The following is a 22,256-nucleotide window of genomic DNA, read 5'->3' as shown; positions in this document are numbered from 1 at the left end:
TGGAAGTCTAAACTAGGCAAATTCAGACGAGAACTAAGGTGCAATTTTTTAAGCGAGGTTAATTAAATATTGGAACAAATTGGGTATTACTGTGCTGGATTCTCTGTCATTTGAAGGCTTGAAATCAAGACCGGCTGTCTGTATAAAGAGATGCTATTGCTCAAACAGAGGGTGTGAGGTTGATGCAGCAATTACTGGGTGAGGTGCTTTGCCTGTGCCATGGAGGAGGTCAGGCTAGATGATCATAATGGTCCCTTCTTGCCTTAAACTTCTTCCTTCTAGAGTCTAATCTAATCTGCTTTTTTAATATTCCAAACCAGTCTATTCTTTACTCTCTAATCCATGTCAATCATGTGTGCCTTGTACATTTCAATACAGGGGTAAACCCTGTCCCACCCAGGTGATGAGACGATACTCACACCAATCAGAACTCTTTAGCCACAACATCCAAACGCCATTCTAGAAAGTGAAAAGAACAGGAGTACTTGTGGCACCTTAGAGACTAAACAATTTATTTGAGCATAAGCTTTCGTGAGCTACAGCTCACTTCATCGGATGCATCGGATGAAGTGAGCTGTAGCTCACGAAAGCTTATGCTCAAATAAATTGGTTAGTCTCTAAGGTGCCACAAGTACTCCTTTTCTTTTTGCGAATACAGACGAACACGGCTGCTACTCTGAAACCTGTCATTCTAGAAGTGCAGTCATGCATGCTAGTGTGAAGTTATGGCATAGTAGCAGCTCTGCTTAAGGGCTGGAAGCATTTGGCCCTTGACCAGACTCTCACATTACACCTGAGACCTACCTCGAGGGCTTGATCCTATGTAGCTCTCCCATGTAGAGCTCCCTCAGCCCCCACAAGCCAAGCTGAGCAAGACCAGGCCTATACCATATGACATCTGGTCCCACACAACCTGGAACACATGACTGGATTATACTGACTATATGGTAGGAAGGGTGGTCTCATGGATAAGACATTGGACTAGCACTCAAGAAACCTGGTGTCATTTCCCAGATCCACCACAGACCTCTGTGTGAAATTAGGCAAGACCTGTAATCTACTTTGTGCCTCGGTTTCCCATCTATAAAATGGGGTCATACTTTTTTAACCTCACAGGATTGTGGTGAGAATAAATACATTAAAACCTGTTTCAGAGTGGCAGCCGTGTTAGTCTGTATTCACATAAAAGAAAAGGAGGACTTGTGGCACCTTAAAGACGAACAAATTTATTTGAGCATAAGCTTTCGTGAGCTACAGCTCGCTTCATCGGATGCATTCGATGAAGTGAGCTGTAGCTGACGAGAGCTTACGCTCAAATAAATTTGTTCATCTCTAAGGTGCCACAAGTCCTCCTTCTCTTATTAAAACCCGTGAGACACTCAGACATTCTGGTAATGGAGGGCCAGATAAGCATCTTCGCAAGAGGGACTATATTTGGCATACTCCTGAAATCCTGCATCCTTGTCATAGCTCCTCAAGCACAGCATTTCTCTCACACCATTTTAGTTTCATACCTACTTTAGATGGGTCAGAAAATATATGTGTTAACTGGCAGCAACAGTATGTACACTACTCTGTTCAAATGCTGCCTGGCCTGGAGCACAGTTTGCAATGTGGCTTTGATTTCAGTCTGATACATTAGCATTACGAGAGGAGAGTGTGAATGTCACGTCTCCGAAAGGCAGTGGAAGAACATTAATTTGATGTGATTCGCTCGGCAGCTAGGGCACTCTCCAGTTTGAAAACCAAAGTGACAGTCAATGTCGGTAAAGGAATAATCTGCTTCTGTACAGGTTCCCTCCCTCCGCTGTGTGTTTGCCAATGCATCTTGTCTTCCCTGTGTCGGTCTTTTAGACTGGAAGCTCCTTGGGGCAGGCTCTGTCTCCATTTTAGTGCCTTGTGTAGGGCAGAACATTTTGTTAATGCTGAACAAATACATTATTATTAATAACACTTTGCAAGGAATCCAGCCTAATTCTGAGAGGTAGAACCCATTGAACACACTAGAGATGCTATGGAAAATCAAAACACGATTGGCAGCAATAGTTTCAACAAGTCATTAGACATAATCCCACCTCCTTCCTACCCTCCCTTACCCCCTTTGACGTGGCTTGGCCCCCAAGGGGTGCCAGAAGAGAGCAGTCCCTGCCCACAGGAGAGCACCGGAAATGGGACTGCAGCCAGATTTTGCCTGGGGCAGGATATGAGGAGACAGGCTTTTTGCATCTTTCCTCCTGTGTGCAGATAAGTCAGGAGTAAGCCAATATATGACCTTTCACATCCATACAGGCATTCAAATAGCATAGGGACGGTGAGGAGTGCTGCCGAAATTCCTAGATTGGTATCATAAATCAATATCCACAAAGTAAACTGCCAGCTTATTGATACACATTAAGTGTTCACTCCTGCAACAGGATCATCTGATGCAGACCCCTCCAGAATCCCACTGACTTCAGTGGGGCTCTGCATGGACAAAGGGGTCTATGCTCGGAAATTCAATTGCAGGATGGTGATATAAGCAATTCCACCTTGATGTGGTCCTTAGTCTATTTGCAGTCATTCCATCTATGAAAAGTAGGCATGCCAAATAATAGATAGGACATCCACAAATATTTCTATGTCCTGTCTTGTTCCAGACTAAATCTAAAGTGCAAAGACTTAATGATAGTCCCTCTCCTAATATTAAACCACATTATAGTTTTATAACATCACATTAATGCAGACAAAGTCTATGGCTAATTCAGTGGTTGATTTATGGAGCTGGGATTCTGGCTACGTATGAACATCAGTTAATACTCGAGGTGCCTGATCCTGAATCAGTGAAGCCAATGCATGTTCTTCTCTGATGACAGCAGGATTAGATCCTCTGTGCACAGGGAAATCATCCCAGCTATCACCAGGCAGTGCCAGTGAATGTGGGCAGGGATGTGCAGAATGTGACTGGGCTTAACTGAGATGAATTGCTGTAAGAGCTGTGTGTACAGGAGGGTCTATCCAGCATTGCTCAGGGTGATGGATCTGGGTCCTAAATCAAGTCTAATAATGAACTGGAGAAAGGGTTAAACAGTGAGGTAGCATATTTTGCAGAAGATGCATTACACAAGTATATACAATAATGACGATCTAGAGAAGGTATATCCTGTTATCCTGTTCTCATAACACAACAGGGGGACATTCAATTAAATTAAAAGGTGACAAATTCAAAACTGATCAAAGGAAATACTTTTCTACACAATGTATGGACAGTGAAACTCATTGGCACAGGATGACTTTGAAGCCAAGAATTTAACAAGAATCAAGCAGCAAATGACCATTCATATGGTCAAGAATATCCACAAGAATAAGGAATGTTTACAAAAAATTTGGAACGGATATTAAACCTCAGACTTCAGGGTTTAAACCAAGCTCTAATTATTAGGGATTAGGATGAGATCTTCATTGGGGCAGATTACCCACATCTGCCTACTATGGGGCTTCTTCCCATTTCCTCTGAAGCATCTGGTGCTGGTCACTGTCAGAAACAAGCTAGTAGGCTAGACAGAAAGGAAGGCTCAGTGGCTGAGGTGTTAGCCTCAGAGTTGGGAGACCCGAGTTCCATTCCCAGCTTCACCAGGGACTTCCTGTATGACCATGAGCACGTCAGCTGGCTTCTGTGTGCATCAGTGGCACAGCCCTGCTACATGGAGGTGTTCTGAGGGAAAAATACATGAATGACTGTGAGGTGCTCAAATACTGTGGTAATGGGGGTCAAACAAGACCATGGGTCTGATGCACTATGGCAATTCCTGTGGATGCTGGGGATTCTTATCTGTGGAATGACTTCTGTCTGCAAAAAGCCTCTTCGGATTCCATTTACAGAAAGTGGCTTTAAGAAACTCTTGAGCTTTCATGTGCCTGATGCCCCATTCCCACCACTTATTTCACTTCTGAATGCTGGGTTAGGTGTTCTTCACCCTACGGTGCCCTCCCACACAATAAAATTACATTTATCATCAGAAACCATGGAACAGCTGCTTTAACTCTTCAGGCCCAGCAGTGCTCGGTGGTTAATATCACCCTTCAAAACAGACAAGGTCTGCCTCAAAGCAGAAACACTGCCACCACACCTGACAGTACGGCTTTTCTCTGGGAACACAGAAATCATTTCATTTTGACCACATGAAGTAGCCTCATGGGCTCCACCGAATTTCCTTTCTCAGGAGCAGTTTATAACTGAAGAACAAAAAACAAAGCGGAGCAAAAGAGGACATGGAGAGCTCAGAGTCTGGCTCATTGAGTGCTTTGAAATATAAAAGACATGGGATAAATTTGCATCACATCACCCTAACCGGCTTTAATTAGCAGACAGGATGAGTGAATTTCATGTCATGGAAAAACAGTTCACATATTAACCTAGGGGCGGGAAGTATGAAAGCACACTCAGCCCATCATTTCTGGCTTTTGACCATGGCAATTCTGGAATGGAGCAGCTATCCGCAGGGGACGACAGGGGGTTGCCTGTGGGCGAGCACAGGGCAAAGAGGACCAGCATGACAGGGTAGGTCACAACGAGGAGTATTCGGCTGCTGGAGACCAAGGGGAGAAAGACTAGTAGGGAGCCAGAAAGTGGGGTGGTGGCCCCACTGGGCATAGAGAGGAAGCAGAGTAGGGTGGGCAGATTGAATGTAGGCAGGGTCCAGTGGGAAGCAGAGATACATGTCAGGAGGAGAGGTGGATGTGTGCTTTGTGGTGGGAGTCTTCAGACTGGGAGATGTGTTGCCTGTTTGGGAGAAGGTCCATGACGGTCATTATGGGCTATTTTCAAAAATGAGAATGAGAATTAAATGAGTATGAATAATGAAAAGAGAAGTAACTTTTCTGGAATTTGATGGTAACTAGGCAGGAAATTGGTGTGAATCCAGTGGGAGAGGGAAAAAACCATTCAAAATCTATTAAGCACCAGCAAAACGTCTGCAGCCATTCCATCTTGTGCCAGGACCAGGTCATATGGCACCAAGCTAAATAGGGATGTGTCAGCAGCTGGTCAGGAGACTAACTTGGTGCTGTGGTACGTGGTCTGATGATTCAGTAGGTCACATTCTTTTCTCTGCATTACTGACTAGCCAAAGGTGCTAGCACCAGTCTGGGGGCACGATGCTGCACTGCTTTATGATGAACAGTAGAATCAAGGTCTTGAATACTCATGGTCATCAAATATCCCAGGGCTCTTTCTGAATGAACCACTGTGGTCCTGGCTAGATATTAACTGGTGAATTTGCATGCTGCTTAATTAAATACCTTCCACTGTTCCAGTCACACATGCTTTTCTTTTTCACACCCTGTCCTACACTGTTGTGCAGTATTGCTGTGCACTGTTAAACAGCTTTCATGTTCCACCCGAGGGGTGGCTGAAGTGAGCCCTTTGAAAAGGCACCCTGGGGTGCTCCAGCTTGAAAGTCACATTATAAAAACAAGTATCGTTAGAGAACTGAGTTCAATGGCTGCTCTCAAAAGATAGCTCATATGAGTCAAATAAAGTGAGATTAAGGCTCAGTTTTTCAAAGCTGCCTGGAGGACTTGGATGCCAAATTCCCATTAACTTTGGTGGCTTAAGTGGCTCTGAAAATGTTTAGCCTAAATCAACATACAGTCTTAAAATGAGGTATTCACATTCCAGACCAGGCGACAGACAGGGAAGGAATTAAGATCAAGTGAAAATCAAGATTAAAAACCCCGAAACCACCACATTCCACTCTTCTGTCATAGGAGGCACCCCCATGGGTCAAGATAAGATGTATCTAAATACGTGAGTCCTTCTCCAGCCCAAACCTCAATAACCCTTTGAGTTTTGCTAGTCACTGACTGCAGCTGGGGAAACCATCTTTACAGTTTGGTTTCCCTTAGCTTCTGTATGGCTCACCGCAGCCAGGAGACTCAAGTAGGAGTGCTAGCTATACATACTGAGGCCTAAATGTGGAACCAGCAGGGACAAGAACTGCAGCAGGGCATGCAGCTTCAAGATGCAGAGTTAATTTCCTCTGGCCTTGTTTTCATCTCCTGTATTTCTTCCATGAATAATTTGGAACAAAGGCAGGGATGAGCCAGAAATAAAACCCATGATCCAATCACCCCTGAACGTAGAGAGGGCTCAAATTCAGCTCTGAATTTCTCAGCTTGGGGCTGGCTGTAAAATGAACCAGATAAAACCCCAGATAAAGCCTCACTCCTGAACTTGGAGAAAGTGTGGATCCACACACCCCTGCCTAAATAGTTGCATGGTAGGAAGACAGGATGGGGTTTGGAATGTGGGTTAATTGAAATGGAATGGGATGTTGGCTTAAGTCTTTATGTTTGTTATGAGTTTATGTTACTATTCTAAGGGCTTTTCTACATTACCTGCTGGATCAACGGGCTGCGATCAATCCAGCGGGGGTCGATTTATCACATTTAGTTTAGATGCGATAAATCGACCGCTGAGCGCTCTCCTGTCAACACCGGTACCCCACCAGGGCGAGAGGCGCAGGTGGAGTTGACGGGAGAGTGTCAGCCATTGACTTACCGCAGTGAAGACACCGCGGTAAGTAGATCTAAGTACGTCTACCTCAGCTACGCTATTCACGTAGCTGAAGTTGCGTAACTTAGATCATTTTCCCCCTTAGTGTAGACCAGGCCTAAGAGTCATACCCATGCATCACACTCTTACTGAAGTCAATGGGAGTTATGCTTAAAAAAAGGATGGCAAGATGTGGCCATAGTTGCTTTTTCTTTTCCACTTCAACAGTCACACTCAACATGTTTCTTTCTATCTTAAGCATACGGTATAATGGATAGAGCTGTCCACACCAAGAGCACAAATGTTTATTTATTTCCTATGATAAGCACTGGCAAACATCTGTCAGATTTCTTATATTTCTGGCTGCTGTTGTGTTTAGAAGCAGAAGTTTCCTTCTGCTCCCTGAATCATGTTTAAGGATTTAACTTGACTTGCTATGCAGTTTAGCCTAAGTCTACTTCTAAGCTATTATGCTTTTCAATTGTCAGCTCTGGACTAGATGACTTGGGGCTAATTTCCAAAAGAGCTCAGGGCCAGATGTTCATGGGTTCAGCACCCACAGTTGGGCCCAGATTTTTCAAGAGAGCTCCTTCTAGGCATCTAAATAGGGCCCAGATTTTCAAAAGTACTCAGCACCTATTGTGATTCTTGTGACCTGAGCTACATACCAAGCCTGCACCTAATCTTGTGAAAACCTAGCCCCTGACAGGCATCCTTGATTTGTCGATATTTACATCACCAAAAGAGGTTGGCCACATCCTGAGGCTTAGGGACTGCTGGACTGGTAAACAGTCTTGATTTTCTTTCTCTAGATTACATGTTGTGTGTAAAGCAACAGGGATTGACTTTTATTAGTAAGAGTATTTGAAGCATGCTATTTTCTTTTGGCTAAGGGAGTTTTCAGATTCTCCCCAAAGTTAAAACCAACACATGTAACACATCAGTGTTTCTCAAACTTTTGTAGTACTGGTGACCCCTTTCACATAGCAAGCCTCTGAGTGCGACCCCCCTTATAAATTAAAAACACTTGTTTATATATTTAACACCATTATAAATGCTGGAGGCAAAGCGGGGTTTAGGGTGGAGACTGACAGCTTGCAACCCCCCATATAATAACCTCATGACCCCCTGAGGGGTCCTGACCCCCAGTTTGAGAACCCCTGACATAGGTGAATGCCTTTTTAGTAACATGTTTTGTATATTAGCATTATATGACTCACAAATGGAACCAAAGTGAAAGTGGCCCATTTTATATATGGGAGCGCACAAATATATGTAACCTCAAAATATGACATATTGTCACATATTTAAAACACATCTGTCCTTTTCACATTGGAAAATCTGAGCAAGTGTATTTTGTCAGTACCTCCATTTTTTTGCTGCTCAGAGAGCAGGTACTTACTGGAAGCTGTATGCAGTTTTGGTAACACTTCAGGCTTGAATACAGGGGTAGACAACAATAATGAAGGCAGATCTGTTATAAATGAAGGAAGGAAAAGAATACAACAGGCCTTGGCATTTTAATAGAAACATATGGCAGGTTCAGTAAAGGATCAGTAGACCACATAAAATTACACATTTGACAAACCATCTGCTTATATATGTGTGTATGTATAAGCCCACATACAGGGACAAATTAATTAATTCCTTTATCATAAATGTACCAGGCAGCATTCTTTACTGGTTATCTCAGAACAACCTCGTTCTTGTACATAGGAAATAAACTTACCCGACTCTGTTTGGATAGATACTTTGGTTACTTCAGGAGAAGCTGGCTGTGTCCAGAATGGATACATTTCAGCTATGGGAACAAAACCAAACACATTTCAATAGTTATTATTTCTTTCTTGTATAATGCCAACAGCATGCTTGGTGCGCTATAGACAGATAAAGACACAGGACTCCTGTCCCTCTTGAACTAGACAGCATATAAAATATGGGGAGATGATGAAGGGTGAAGTTCAACATGCATATTGTTAGTCCCAAGGTTTTGGCAGGTCATGAACTAGTTGTGAGTAGACAAGGATTTACAATACGCCCCCTGGCATAATTCAAATGGCTGGGAGCATGTCAGAGAGGGCATTCCAGGCATACAAGGCGCCGTGACAGCAGGCCCAGGCATGAGAAGAACACGGCTGCTACTCTGAAACCTGTCAGAAAGTGGGCTGATAGCTAAGTGGTGCGCGTGGAGTGAAGAAGGCAGAAGAAAGAGTCAGGAGCATGGAGGCCTTTGGGTAAGTAGCTGCGGTAGGACAGTCCCAATAATTGTATGTAGCTCCCCTACAATGATGAAATCTCCTCACTAGAAAGAGGAAGAGGTTTCGGCAAATCCTGCCTTTGTTCAGCAGAGACAGAAGGCATTGGTGAAGATGTACCCACTGCAGAAACAAAGAACGTATATTAAACTGTCCAGCCAGATTTCGGAGCTAATTCAATACGAGTCACATAATATATGTTTATGGGAAAGAATCATGGACTAGATTTTCAAAAACATCTAGTGATTTTTTGCATGTCCAACTTGAGACTAGAGCTGCATGGAGAAAGGCCATTCCATTTCGTGGAGGCACTTCATATTTCAAAATTAGTTTTTGTTCCAATTTGGAAGGAAAACCAAAAGTTTAGAATTTCTCTGTGAAAGAGAATGGTGCCCCAGCTCCAGGGCAGTCCACCAGGAGGCCTTTGAAGCCCTGGGGCTCCAGTTCATGGGGAACCTGCATGGTGGGCTGCCCCAGAGCCCCTGACCTTGGAAGCCCACTGTCCCCAACTGGGCTGGAAGCGACAGTGCTTGGGAGCCATGGCTTCCAGGCTCTCGGTTCCCCATTAGCCCCCCAGGAGGGCTGGCAAAGAGCAGGAAGGGAAAACTGGCAGGAAACCAGGTATGTGTGTGCCAATTCTGTTACAATTTAATCGAAATCAAACCATCTCCATGAAAATTCACTCGTCACTTTTGAAAATCATGGCTCAAGCTCTTTCCTCATCTGACTTGAAATGTTTCAACTTTGACATGTATGGAAGCAAAAAGTTACATGTACTGGATGCTGATGATGTTTGTGGGAGCTTTGATCTCAGGGTGGGCAAACTGTGCCCTTGTATGTCCACACTAGTTCTCATTTGGCCTTTTGAGGTACCATGAACCTGACTCGCTTCTCTTCCCTTCTTATGCTCAGATTTTCGGGTACAGGCTGGGGTGTTTGATGTCTGGCGGGTCAGAAGAAGAGTTTCTATTGTTCTTTGCACCCCTATGACACTATCTGAGCTGGCTGCTCCCTGAAAATGACGGGGATAGGCCAGGGCTGATGTAATTTGTTGAATGCGAGGACTGTTTTCTCAAGATGGCAGCAAGTTCAAGCTTGATGCTTTTCCGCAGGAAGTAACATTTCAGTGGATTGGGGGCCACAGAAAATCCATGGTTGGATCTAAGAGGAGCTGTTTTTCTCTCCTTTCCCCATCCTGTTAAGCCCACATTCTCCTTCCAGCACACAGCCCCTGAATAGCTCTACAGAGGGTAGGAAGTTGGGCCAAGAAAGAATAATTTCCCCGGGCTACAGAGTGCCTGAAGAATCACTCCACAGCTGCTGTTCCAATGCACGCCCTACACAGGCAGGGAGGACAAGCTGAGTGATCACCTGAGCAAGATTTGGCCTTTAAGCCTCACTGAAGATGTATAAGCAAAGGACATAGTCTGCTGAGTGAGTGAGAGCCCCTTATGTTCCCAGGCATCTGATCACAGCAGACCATTCTCTGAACTCACTTGATGGCTGTATTTGGGGTAAAATATCATCACTTTCCATGGTAGTAGGAGACGGCCTTGTAGTGCCATGTCCTTTTGAAGCATCTGTCTGTAACCACAAGGGCAGCTGTAGAATTGGAAATCCAGATCCTTTCAAACCAACAGTCTTTGGCCATGTGGGAAATCTTGTAGATAGGATTTCATCTCCTTTCCATGCAACAGTCTGTTCCCAGGAAGGCATCCTGGTCGCTAAAGCCATAAAAGAACAGGAAGGATTTTGTTATCTGATTGCACATTGATGTACACTTCTAGTGCAGCACAGCCAAAGCCAAAACATCCAGAAAATGGTGAACATAACACTTTGGGGAACATGTCTAGAGTACATATGGTAAAACCTATCAATTCCTAGAACACGTTGAATAGCAACGGCTCAACCTTGTTAGCGAGGTCAGGGGAGAGATGGATGCATGGTACAATTTCATTTTATTCAACATTTTCTGTTTTCTGAATGGAAAAAAAAAGTTTTCAAAAACAAACATTTTACTGAAAAGTTTTCTGTTTATTGTAAAAAAAAAAAAAAAAAAAGGGAAAATTAAATGTTATTTTTTCAGTTTTTTTTCCCCCTAGAAAATAATTCTATCATTTCCTAACCAGCTCTACTGCTGAGCTAAGAGGTGAGGGTTAAGGAGTGGGATCATGTGAAGGGCATGTGGGGGAAAAGAAGAGGGATGAGTTTGGTGGGAGAGGGAGGGCAGAAAGTGGGATTTGAGGATTGGGGAAATTGGGTGGAGGGAGTTGAGACTTGGAATGTGAAAGACAGTGAAGGTTTGGTGTGAGAGGCTTGAGAGACCTGGAAAGGGAAAGGGTTTGGGGATAAAGAGGAAACGTCTGTGAGAAGGAAAAAGATGAATATTTAGAGATAGCTGGGAGAGAAAAGATGGTCCAGTAGCTTGGGCCCTGGCCTAGCACTTGGCAGATGTGGTTCAAATCCCAGCTCTGCCACAGACCTCCTGTCTCTCCTTGGGAGTCACTTAGCCTCTCTGTGCATTCGTTCCCTATTTGTAAGATGGGGATAAATAGCTCTTCCCTACCTCACAAGGTATTTTGAGGATAAATACATTGAAAACTGTGAGATACTACAGTAATGGAGGCCATGTAATTACCTTCGATAGTTAGATAGAGAAAGAGGAGACAGACTGGTGAGAAGGAGGGGTTTATGGGGAGAATGCGTGAGATTTGGGAAGCATCTTGAACTGTCTCCTCCATCTCACATGCCCTGCAACCACGTTTCCTTAATTCACATCCCTCCGTAAGACACTTCTTCTGTGAACAATGAAGTTATTTAAAAAAAAAGCTTTGGGCCACTTTGTGCACAGAACTTCGAATCCCCAATCACACACTATTAGCCTGATGTGTAATGTTTCTCCAGTTTACATATCTTGTGCTTTAGGAAAATGCTGTGCTTTCCTCTAGATTTTGTACTACACCATGCACACAGTGGTGCGAACCAAATAAGAAACAGAAATGCATTTCAACTAGTCAGCCCAGGAGATTAAATATTTAGCTCTGAGGATACTTGCATACTTTTAAATGTCCAAATGTCTTCAGGGGGCTCATCCGCAATCTTGTCAGGGTCTTCTCGTAAGGTCATTAAGCTGGGAAGAATTGAGTCTATATCTTTTAGTTAGTAAAAGTTAGAGTTAGTTGTATCGTGCCATGCTCAGAATCCAAAACAAATTTGATAGCATTTGGATATGTAAATCAAACACATGGGTTTAGATTGAGTTCTGGTGTAAGAGAAACAACCATTGTCTTTGAAAGAAAAGTAGCTATTGGGCAAAATGTCTATATGTTTTTACTGTTTTGTTAAATAGGAGAAATAATTTTCTTGGACTTTATCCTGCACAGGTAAAATTCCCATTGACTTCACTTATAATATTTGTGATGTTCATATTGAGCAGAAGACCAATTCACCAGTGGCTGCACGAGGTCAACATTTTAGGTGTAGCTCAATCTACCATGCAGTTTAGGTTACCACAACAGGTCTTGCTGTAGCAACTGGCCAAATGTATCTTATCCCCCTCTAGTGGCTAGCTCACATAGACGATAACAGCTTATTACTGCTGAGAGCTAATGGAGTTAGTCCTTTAAATCAAGTGCAGTAGAGTTCTGTGGTTTCGGTACTGATCGTTCACAGCTCTGGAGATCCTATTTTCACACAAGTGTTTGTTATTTTGGGGAAATTCACCTAGATTTACTTTCCCAGATGTGTATCTATGGAATGAACACAAGTAGCTTACAAACCTTACAGAATATAGTAGATACCAAATATCATCTATTCATCTCTATAGGAAGAGACTGGACTGAAGCGACTGACAAGTTCACTGCTAGATAGAATGCTAGCTCCCTCACCCCCCATCCACATCTTAGGCCCTCCAAACATCTAGAGAAGACATAGCTCATGGGGTCATGACTACACCTACCTCTCACACACCACACTCATGTGGTGCATAGAAGAAAATATTTTCCTTTTCTGCCCCTAAACATTGTCCCAGCATTTCACCTCTCCATTATTTCCCACCTTTCAGAGAGATGTACAAATTCCCCACCATATCTCCAATTGGGGTAAATGCAACACCTTTCCCCTAAATGACTTTGCTTTTGTATCCAAATTAGAAATATACATCTCTGGCTTCTTTTCTCTCAGTAAGCAAACCAGACACTTCCTAAATCTTACACCAGGCACTTAAGACCACCCTCAAAGGATAACACATTAGATGAACATCTAATCAATCTTCATATTATTTTCTTCTAATTATTTGTGCTTTCTGAGAGCAAATTCAAGGTCTTAGCAGTGCTGTAGAGTCAAATCCTATAAGGAGTTGAAAATCTACAATCCCCAAGGAAGTCAAAGGGCTATGGGTATGCTCAGTACCTATCTCCATTTAAGGGCCTGATTGAAAACCCATTGAAGTCAATTGGAAGACTCCCATTGACTTCAGTGAGTTTTGGATTAGGTCATAAAGGTCAGACCAGGGCTGGATTTCCAATTAGGCACAATAGGCATGTACCTAGGGGTGCTGGCATTCTAGGGAAAATGCCTTACCTTTCTAAAACTGTGTGCCACACGAAGGTCAGCTGTAGGCAGGGGGGTTCTGAAGATGCTGTGCCAAGGGTGTAAGTCCAGCCCTGGGCCAGACACTGCATCCACTGAAATCATTAGAAGTTTTGCCTTCAGTGGATAATGGATCTGACCCTAAATGTGGTGATGTGCCAGTGTTGCATTTAACTCATACACAGTTTCCTGTGGTTAATATGTAGTATAAACAGACAAGTAAATCTCTGCATTCATTGCAGTGGTAACAAGAAAACATGTTGTTGTTCATTTATTCCTTCAGGATGTACTCACCCAGGAGCGCAGACATATTACTGGAAAATGTGTAATTAATAACAGGAGACTTCTCTATCATTTCCCAAAAGTCAGACATATTTCTGCCTGCAAAAATACATGCACAGAAATAAAAAAGGGGATTAAAGCAGTAGATTCTTGATTCAATCAGTGCTGTAAGTGTAAAGGGTTATATTCTCAAAAGGGATAAGTTCTACATTTACCTATTCGGCCTGCCATCACGCAGATATAGATACAGTCTGAATCATTGCTCTGACTCACTGAAAGGAAAACAAATGTAGATCAAATGCTTTTTATTAGAGTACTTTAAAGGAGTTGAAATCATGGAGTCAAAATCCACCTAGTAGGGGTGACTACTAGAGCTAGTTGAAAAATCTCAATCCAAATTTCGTTTTTGACAGAAAATTCGGTTTTCGACTACATGAAATTTTGCACAAAAGTGCCTGCTTTCTATAGAATATTTCAATTTTCTTCAAAGAAGCAAGATATTTCCATTCAAAAACTGAAATATTTTGATTTGAATATGCCTCTGTGGTGTCTTATAGGAATTGTAGTGTAGGTGCCTCATGTTCCCTTTCTCCTCTATGAGCTAGACTCCTCCTTGTGAACTACATCTCCCATGATGCACTATGTGCAGGGACTCCCCATGATGTATTGCCTCTATTGTCCAAGAGGGGAGATGGTTGTGCCTCATAGAAGATAGAGTCCAACCAGGGAGTCCACCTTATGCAGGACAATGGGAACATAAGACATCTGAACTACAGCTCCCATGAGGCATCGTGACAGCATTTCCAAATGAAAATATTTTTGTTTTCAGCTGAAGTATTTTGGTTTCTGGATGAAATTTTTCAGTATTCAAATGTCCTCCAAAAAATAGACCAAATTTGATTTTTTCCCCTTTTTTGTCCAAATTTTCCACAAAAAAAATCCCCATTTCAAACCAGCTCTAATAGCTACTCACCAGTATAAGAGGAGCCTAGGTTGGAAGAGTCCTTTCTTGAGTCTGGTTCACTCCCAAATGTACAGTTTTTTTAAATAGCAAATAATAAATCAACAATTATTTTTACAAAATTACCAAATAACTGCACCTCAGAATTTGAAGTATTCCTATTAATCTGTCTGTCAATATAGTTAGGAAATTCTGCAATTTTAAGGTAATATTATTTAAGCTTTGATTATGCAGTCCTTAGTCAAGTTGATGTGCAGTAGCTCAGCTGAGCAGTCTCTTTAAAGTCAGTGGGATTCCTTGTGGAGTAAATTGCTACCAGATGTAAGGAAAGGTGTCAGAATCTGACTCTGAGTTATATAAGGCAATTCACAGGATTTTAAGGGTAACAACCAAATCAAATAATTTTCAAAGGGATATTTAGCCTCTAAAAATACTCAGGAAAAGTTAGTCCCACATTTTGGGCCAGATTCTGATACATATACTCAAGTTGAATAGTACCTTACACCAGGAGCAGTAATAGTAATAATAATAATAAATAATATCCAGTGCTTTATAATCAGTAGATCTCAACGCACCTGTAAAGGCATATCAAAGCACCAGTCTACCGGTGGGGAAACTGAGGCACACAGAGATGAAGTGACTAGCTGAAGATCACCCAGCAGGTCAGTGGCGGAGCTGGGACTAGAAGCCATGTCTTTGGAGTCTCAGTCCAGTGCTCTATGCACTAGGCAACATTGCTACCCCCTGTCCCATTGAAGTCAATAAGTACTAGTGGAGGAAGTTTGAAGGACTATTTGTGGAATGTGATACTAAAGTTGACTAAGGGAACCTTAATCCAGCCCGAAATTAATCCCTTTACATTTTTGGTCATATGTTACAAAGACTCTGACAGTAATTCATTACATTATGAAACAGAGTTTTAATAAAAATATTTTCTCAAGGTGATTTGGTTTACAGTTGCAGCCCCTATTCTGGTGAGGTCAATACTGCTGATGAAGCAGTGGGGTTAGCTACCACCTTAGTGTTTATAACATGTCCTTTTTATGTTCCAGGAGGGAACAGAACAATGATAAAAAGAAATGCACACCTGAGACGATAGAGGTGGATTTGAAAATTTCTGTGAGGTAACTGGTGGAGTTTCCAATAATATCAACAAGTAAAGCTGTAAAATCTAGAAGACAAAACAGAGCAGGTTTACAATCCAAGGCCCCAATCCAGTAGTCCATCCCTGTTCAGCAAAGCACTTACGTATGTGCTTCACTTTTAGGCACGTGCTTTGCCTTTGATTTCAGTGGTAATTAAGAATGGGCTTAAAGTTACGTATGGGCTTAAGTGCTTTGCTGAATAGGGATGGATTTAACTACAAACTTAAATACTTTGCTGAACTTGGACTCAAATGCTTATCAGTAGGAATGCTCTGAAGTATAACACAGAGATTAAATACTGCATACAGGGGAATGTTTTCTTATCTGTACATGGCCTATGTGCCACTGGAATCCCACTTAGGTGCTACATAAACTCCCAAAATAAGACTTATGTGACGCAGAGGCCTTCACTGGCCCTCTACAATGAAGAGAAAATCACATTTAGAGCCAACACTGCAGTATCAATTTTAGCAGCTTTTCAGTACATGGCATTTATATTACAGTGAACTTGTGTAACTTGCCTTAGGAAATCAGCAAGAGATAGGAAATACAGGCCACAAATGTAAGCTTAGCCCCCGTGGCCTTTAATTTGTAGTGTTATTCCCTTTCCCCAAACTTCTGGTTTTTTATCATCCAAACCTTTTATTACTTTGCTTGCAAACTCATAGACGCCGTTTTGTTTTGTGTTTGTACCATGCCTAGCACAATGTGCCCATGGTCCATGAGGAGTGCCCTGACGGGCTATCACAATACAAATAATAAATAAATAATAATTATTATGGTAGTGCCCAGAGTTCCCACATGGTGCACAGGGATCCCATTGTGCGAGGTGCTGCACATGCATATGTACAGATGTGGGTCCTAGCCCCCAAAAGTAGAAGAAATAACCAGGATCGTGGAATATCCTTTTCATATGTCACAGCTGGGACACTGTACCGGCCCAGAGCCGTGCTCAGGTTTGTGCAAGAACAAGGGGCACGGAAGTGCCAAATGACTCTGTAACACAGCTGGATGCCAAGTCACCAGTGCTGGGAAATGGCCAGGTGCACAAAATGGGGAAAAAGTGGCCTCATACCCATTCTGGAATTTGAACAGTGCTCAGAGGAGGTGGGGGGAATTTGTGCAATGGAGCTTCTCACCCCACTAAACTGCCCTATATAGACCCCAGTCCTCTTTTGCTCCTTCCCCACCTCTGGGCTTAGAGGGGTTACTGCAGGCTTGGGCCTGGAGGAACTCCTGGATATCTCCAGGGAACTGAGAGCAACTAGAGAAGCTAAATTGTACTATAAAATTGAACCCACAGATATCAGATATTGCTGGGAGGCTCTAGAGGGGCTGTCTTTCCCTCTTTCCCCTTGCATTCCCTATGAAGAAATGCAGGTTTTTTTCCCCAGTGGCAACTCATCTTGCCTGCTTGGCTGACAGCTCCTTTCCAGGGCTGCCAGCAGGGAGCGGTCTTCTGGTGCTCAGTTCACTGAGTCTCTCCAGTGCTTCAGAGTGGCCACTTACCATGGCTTTTGACTTCAACGTGACTACAACACTCTCGTGAAGAAAGTTTCAGGACTGGGGCTGAGAACCTGCTGCTCAAATGGAAACAATTTGGCTTAAACACACTCAAACGCCAGCCCACTCTCAGTCAGACTGCTTTTGCACCCACCTGTTAAGTCATTTGTCATGTTGTTTAAACAGTAGCAATACCTCATAGGGAACTTGCTGGGGTCAACATTTTTCAGGTTAGAAACTGCAAAGAGGGACAGTGGAAACTGAAATCTTGACGGATTCACCTTCTACAAAAATGCATTTGAGAGGAGAATAAAACGGTATGGTACCCACTGTTATAAATGGCGACCGAAACTTTGTGGAAGGCAAATGAGCTGTAAGAGGTAATGCTCAGCAGAGAGAAGAATTTTTTGGTACCTGCAGAAAAATGTGCATATCTATTAATGACTTCAGTGGGTTATTTATTTATAACCCAACTATTGAGTCTGATATAACAGTGACATGATTTTATTTCTACATCACACCATACAATGACTGTAGGCAGATGCATTTGAATTTTGTTTTCATTGTGATCTAGCAGAAATCATTTTAAATCATCATTTTTAATTTTAAGCAAACAAAACTAGAGAGGCCAGTACAAAAATAGATGTGGGGGGGGAGGAAAGAAGGAGCGATACAACAAATGTGAATCAAAGAGATCATTCTAAAGACACCTTGTTAATAATTACACACACACACACACACACCCCATGTTACAGGAACTCATCCAAATACAGCAGTATACCATAGTGTATTTTTACAGCTTTGTCCCCTAACTCCTTTAGCTCCGTATTTCAACTTATGTGGAGCTGACGGTCCACGACATGCTTCACATCCTTTTGTAGCACAACCATGTTACCTTTGAGAGCTGTATTTAACATTCCATTCACTAGTTCAGTCAGGTTAATCGCAGCCAGATCAACAGATTTGGCAGGCAGCTCTGAAAAAGAAGCAGCATTTCTGAATGTCAGACATTTGACAGGGCTAGGAACCTATCAATGTGCTGTGTATATATTCCTCTAAATGACTTTGATAAAGTGAGTCAGTGAGATGCTGTCATCTCTGGGAAAATGAAAACATCAGATTGCTTATTAGGGCTAGAAAACAATGTGTGGTGACTCTGAGAAGCTAAATATACCATGAGTGCAATGCAATGGCTGATACTAGAATCAGGTGAGAACGGGAGGGGCAGTGCTATGTCAAAAGGAAGACAGGGCACTGTATATGCATTCACTAATTAAAAGGCACTTTTGACAGCGTTCCTGAGTGCTCTGCAGTGGATGCCAGGTTATTCAGCAAAATCCTAGGATGTTGGAGTCCATTAACGGGCAACACACATTTTCATTAAAGTGGCATTGAAGCAGGTGCCCCTTTATAAACCACACTCATCTGGAAGAAATTTTCTGTTAAATTTCCACCTGTCAATGTTGCATAGAATTGGAATGAAGATTCAGCTATTTTAATGAGGTGCCCTGACTGGCCAAGGAGAATAACCTAACTAGATCTGGCCAAATTTTTTTAATTTGAGAAAATTTTCTGATCAAAAATTGCGAGGGCTTTTTTCTAACTGACAATTTTGTAGAAAATGTTTTGTTTAGCTCAGACAAGACCACTAAACAACCAAGGGAAAGGGCAGAGGTGGAGGGTGTGGGATTGGGGCGGGGGCATGGATGAAAAACCCAAGCCAGAAAAAAAATCAGTGTTGGGGGAAAAAAATGTCTATGACAATGTCTTGCCCATTTTTGACCAGCTCTGAACCAAACATGTTCCAAACTTGGGTATTTAGAACAACAGGAAAGCTGCAGTGCATACAATGCAGCAACTAGGAGCGAGGAAGAGACATAGAAGCCACACCATGTGCTATAGAAATCAAACCACTCCTCCTCCTCGATAAGATAAAATAAGGTTAGCAGGACGGTTTCTGGAACATAAATGGGATTGTAGCCTATGGTCAGGGGGGTGCCAGCTGCTGGAAGCGGTGTCCGGTTTGGGTACATGTTAGGATGAGAATGAGAGAGTCTGAGGGAACCAACAGTTGGGAGGAGGGAGTAAGCAACATCAGGGGAAGGCTCATGGAAAGACGTATATCATAGGAAGCAGCAGAAGAGTGGTCTTCGGGTTGCATGATAACCAGGAAAATGGCTGCTGAGTCACTGTCCAGGCTTTCAGGGGAGTGAGGTGTCAGGAATGGGGTGTGGTTGTTTCTAGCAGGGTAGCGGTAGGGAAAAGTGGCTGTGGAAGGGTTTGCCTGGCTGCAGTTCCTGAGTGGAAATTACTGAACAGGAGTTCACTCACCAAGTAGCGCCCATTGGGCTAGCTACTGTACTTCTGACTCAGACTTAACCCCACACAATCAGAGTAACTTCGGAAGCCATGTGCCAGGCCTTACCTGCAGTAGCCAGCACGGCCACGTTCTTCTCCTTCTTATTTTCTCCTTTTATGCCTGCAGCTGTAAAATGGAGAAAGTGAAATCTGAGAAATGACTTTCCCACTCAGATGACCAACCAGGAATCTCAAGGGGTTTCTCTGTTCCTCTAGAGTGTTATGGCTGTGAAATGGTTGGACAATAGTACTGCGAGCTAGTCCATCATGCAGAGCCACAAGTTACTTCTAACAGCAGCAGAGCGTGTATATGCCAACAAGAAAGACCTAGCTTTTAAAGGAACAAAGGTTAAGAAATTAGCTTTTCTCTCCCCTGCCCCCTCGCTGGGCCTGATCCTGCTTTCAGTGAAGTCAATAACCTAACACCTTTCAACTTCAGTGGTACAGAAACAGGCCCTTGATACAAGTGAATAACTTCCTTTAATAGGAATCAAAGGAAGAAGAGAGCCACAAAGTGTTCTAGAGATTTAGAGACAGGCTTGCAAGCACGATTAACCATAAGATGCAAAGGATGATGCAGCATGCCACCCTGAAAACGGTGACAGCTAGAAGCACGCTAATTAGTCAAAGCATGCTATTTGATATGCTACTGCTTCTTCTGGGTAGTCATACAGCTAAGGTGCTGGGCTGGGATTCCAGAAATCAATTCCTGGCACTGCCACAGATGTCTTGTTTTATCTTGGGCAAGTTACTTCATCTCTCTGTCCCTCAGTTCCCTGTCTGTGAAAGGGGAATAATAATACTCCCTTTGTTTGCCTTATAAACTCTTCAAGGCAGGGACTGTCTCTTGTCCTGTGTTTGAACCATACCCAGCACAGTGAGCCCCTGATCTCAGCTGGAGCCACTAGAAACAACCATAACACAAATAATACATAAGAATGGTAATGTTCCAGAGGTAGGCGCAACAGTGCTGGAGAATGAAGTCTTCCATTTATTTGCAGAACATGTGGCCCAGACAGCATCAATGCAAATTTCTCAGGCCAACATGCCTCTCTGCCTTAATCCTGGTGTAACACCAATGACCTGTAGGCAGGTAGGATAGAATCTGGGACCTCTGAAGCTTAGTGTATGAGCCTCTACTGCATGAGCTAAAAGGCAGATCCCGCTAAGCCAATGCTGTTACAGACTCATCACTCTATAGATGGTCTAGGTGCACTAGAAGGGGTCAAAGCACCACACAAAGCGGGCATGGACTACACTGGCAGGCTCAAGAAGATGGTTCATTGTGAATCCGACCAATTGCTGGCCTCTCTGGTATGTTAATTAGTTCTAACACCTCTGTGACACAAAGTCTCATTCTTTGCAAACATCTCTCCTCAGACCTGAAAATGCACTATACCAAACACATATCTTACACACATCTATTTATCCATAAAGAAAAATATATAACATATCTACAGAGAGCTCATAACTTGTCAAGATTCACAGTCATTGTGAGATGCCTGCACGGGTAATATTTAAGGAATAATGTATTTATATTGAAATAATGCTTTATGGACTTGGGGTAAAACTTAGTCACTGGAGCCAATATGTCTCAGTGATGGCCCATTCGGAAAGGTGGGACTTGTCACCCCATCCTATCTAGCTGGTGATGCCACAGAATTTCAGCCAGTAATAGCATTTTAACTACCTAAGGAAGCGGAGAATCAGGCACCCTGGCCTCAGCCTGCATCTTGTGTCTCCCTTAGGTGACATGTCCTTTTGGCTTTGAGACTCGTGGATGGGAAAAACATTTTAGATGTTCCCGGGGCAATATCAAAGTGCATGTGCTGGGGAAATTACTTTATCATGTATCAAAATAAATTGCAGGTGAAAGTGATGTTTCAGAAACACTTCACACTTACCCAAGTTCCATACGAGAAGGAGACATAGAAATCCTGTACTCAATTTAACAGGCACATGCTGATGGAACCATGGCATTTTGGAAACCTACTTCCAGTCGCTTCAACTGTTTTAGGAGAAAGAAACAAGATTTTGGTGAGCCTACATGGATCCAGTGCATTTGTCAGTTTCAATGTTTCCAACTTTTGCAATATTTTGTGTTGTTCTTAATCTCCAGATCCTAGAATCACGTGAGAATCTCGGCTTTTATTTGAAAAAACAAAACAAAACAAAACTAAGTTTCTCACCCTTGTGACTGCAGAGAAAAAGCTAAGAAAATGTGACCTGAAAGCAAAAAATCTCAGAAGGCAAAAACAAAAACCCAAATCAAAACAAACAAACAAACTAACAAAAACCATGAACAAACTAAACCAAAAATCTAGAACTTCTTATTTGTGATTTTTTATTCAGCCTCATGACATTTTGCGCACTGACTCAAGGTTTTTGAATGATTGGGACTGTCAATACTGCAGTTTACAGATGTTTCAAAGACTCATACTTAGAGCTGGTTGGGGAAAAGAGAAAGAAGTTCTGACAACTTTTCTTTTAATTTATCCCCCGCCTGTTTTTTCAGTATCAGAAAATGTCAGCCAGCTCCATCGTTGGCTGAAACTCTGGGGGGGAAGATTTCATGAAAACGCAGTCAAAAGTTTTTCTAATTTAGTGTTCAATGGCAACCTTCTCTGTTC

The 22,256-nt window shown here is 42.7% G+C and overlaps 1 protein-coding gene across 1 annotated transcript in view; it reads right to left on the bottom strand.

Moving 5' to 3' along the window:
- The window catches only part of HHLA1 (HERV-H LTR-associating 1), a 41,024-nt gene extending 19,147 nt beyond the window's left edge, over positions 1-21,877 (bottom strand). Inside the window, exons 1-12 of the mRNA XM_043541901.1 lie at positions 21,531-21,877; positions 19,694-19,753; positions 18,164-18,244; positions 17,599-17,682; positions 17,423-17,506; positions 15,708-15,791; positions 13,875-13,931; positions 13,672-13,758; positions 11,847-11,939; positions 10,284-10,511; positions 8,262-8,333; positions 7,899-8,006 (exon numbers count right to left, since the gene is read on the bottom strand). Of these exons, the coding sequence (XP_043397836.1) occupies positions 7,899-8,006; positions 8,262-8,333; positions 10,284-10,511; positions 11,847-11,939; positions 13,672-13,758; positions 13,875-13,931; positions 15,708-15,791; positions 17,423-17,506; positions 17,599-17,682; positions 18,164-18,244; positions 19,694-19,753; positions 21,531-21,606 (1,114 nt within the window). The 5' untranslated portion in view covers positions 21,607-21,877. The remainder of the gene's footprint in view (positions 1-7,898; positions 8,007-8,261; positions 8,334-10,283; positions 10,512-11,846; positions 11,940-13,671; positions 13,759-13,874; positions 13,932-15,707; positions 15,792-17,422; positions 17,507-17,598; positions 17,683-18,163; positions 18,245-19,693; positions 19,754-21,530) is intronic.
- Between the last annotated feature and the right edge of the window lie 379 nt (positions 21,878-22,256).

Source organism: Chelonia mydas, chromosome 2 (assembly GCF_015237465.2).
Source record: "Chelonia mydas isolate rCheMyd1 chromosome 2, rCheMyd1.pri.v2, whole genome shotgun sequence".
Lineage (NCBI taxonomy): Eukaryota > Metazoa > Chordata > Testudines > Cheloniidae > Chelonia > Chelonia mydas.
Note: the sequence above shows the minus strand (reverse complement) of the source record. Positions and strands in the feature narration are given on the sequence as shown.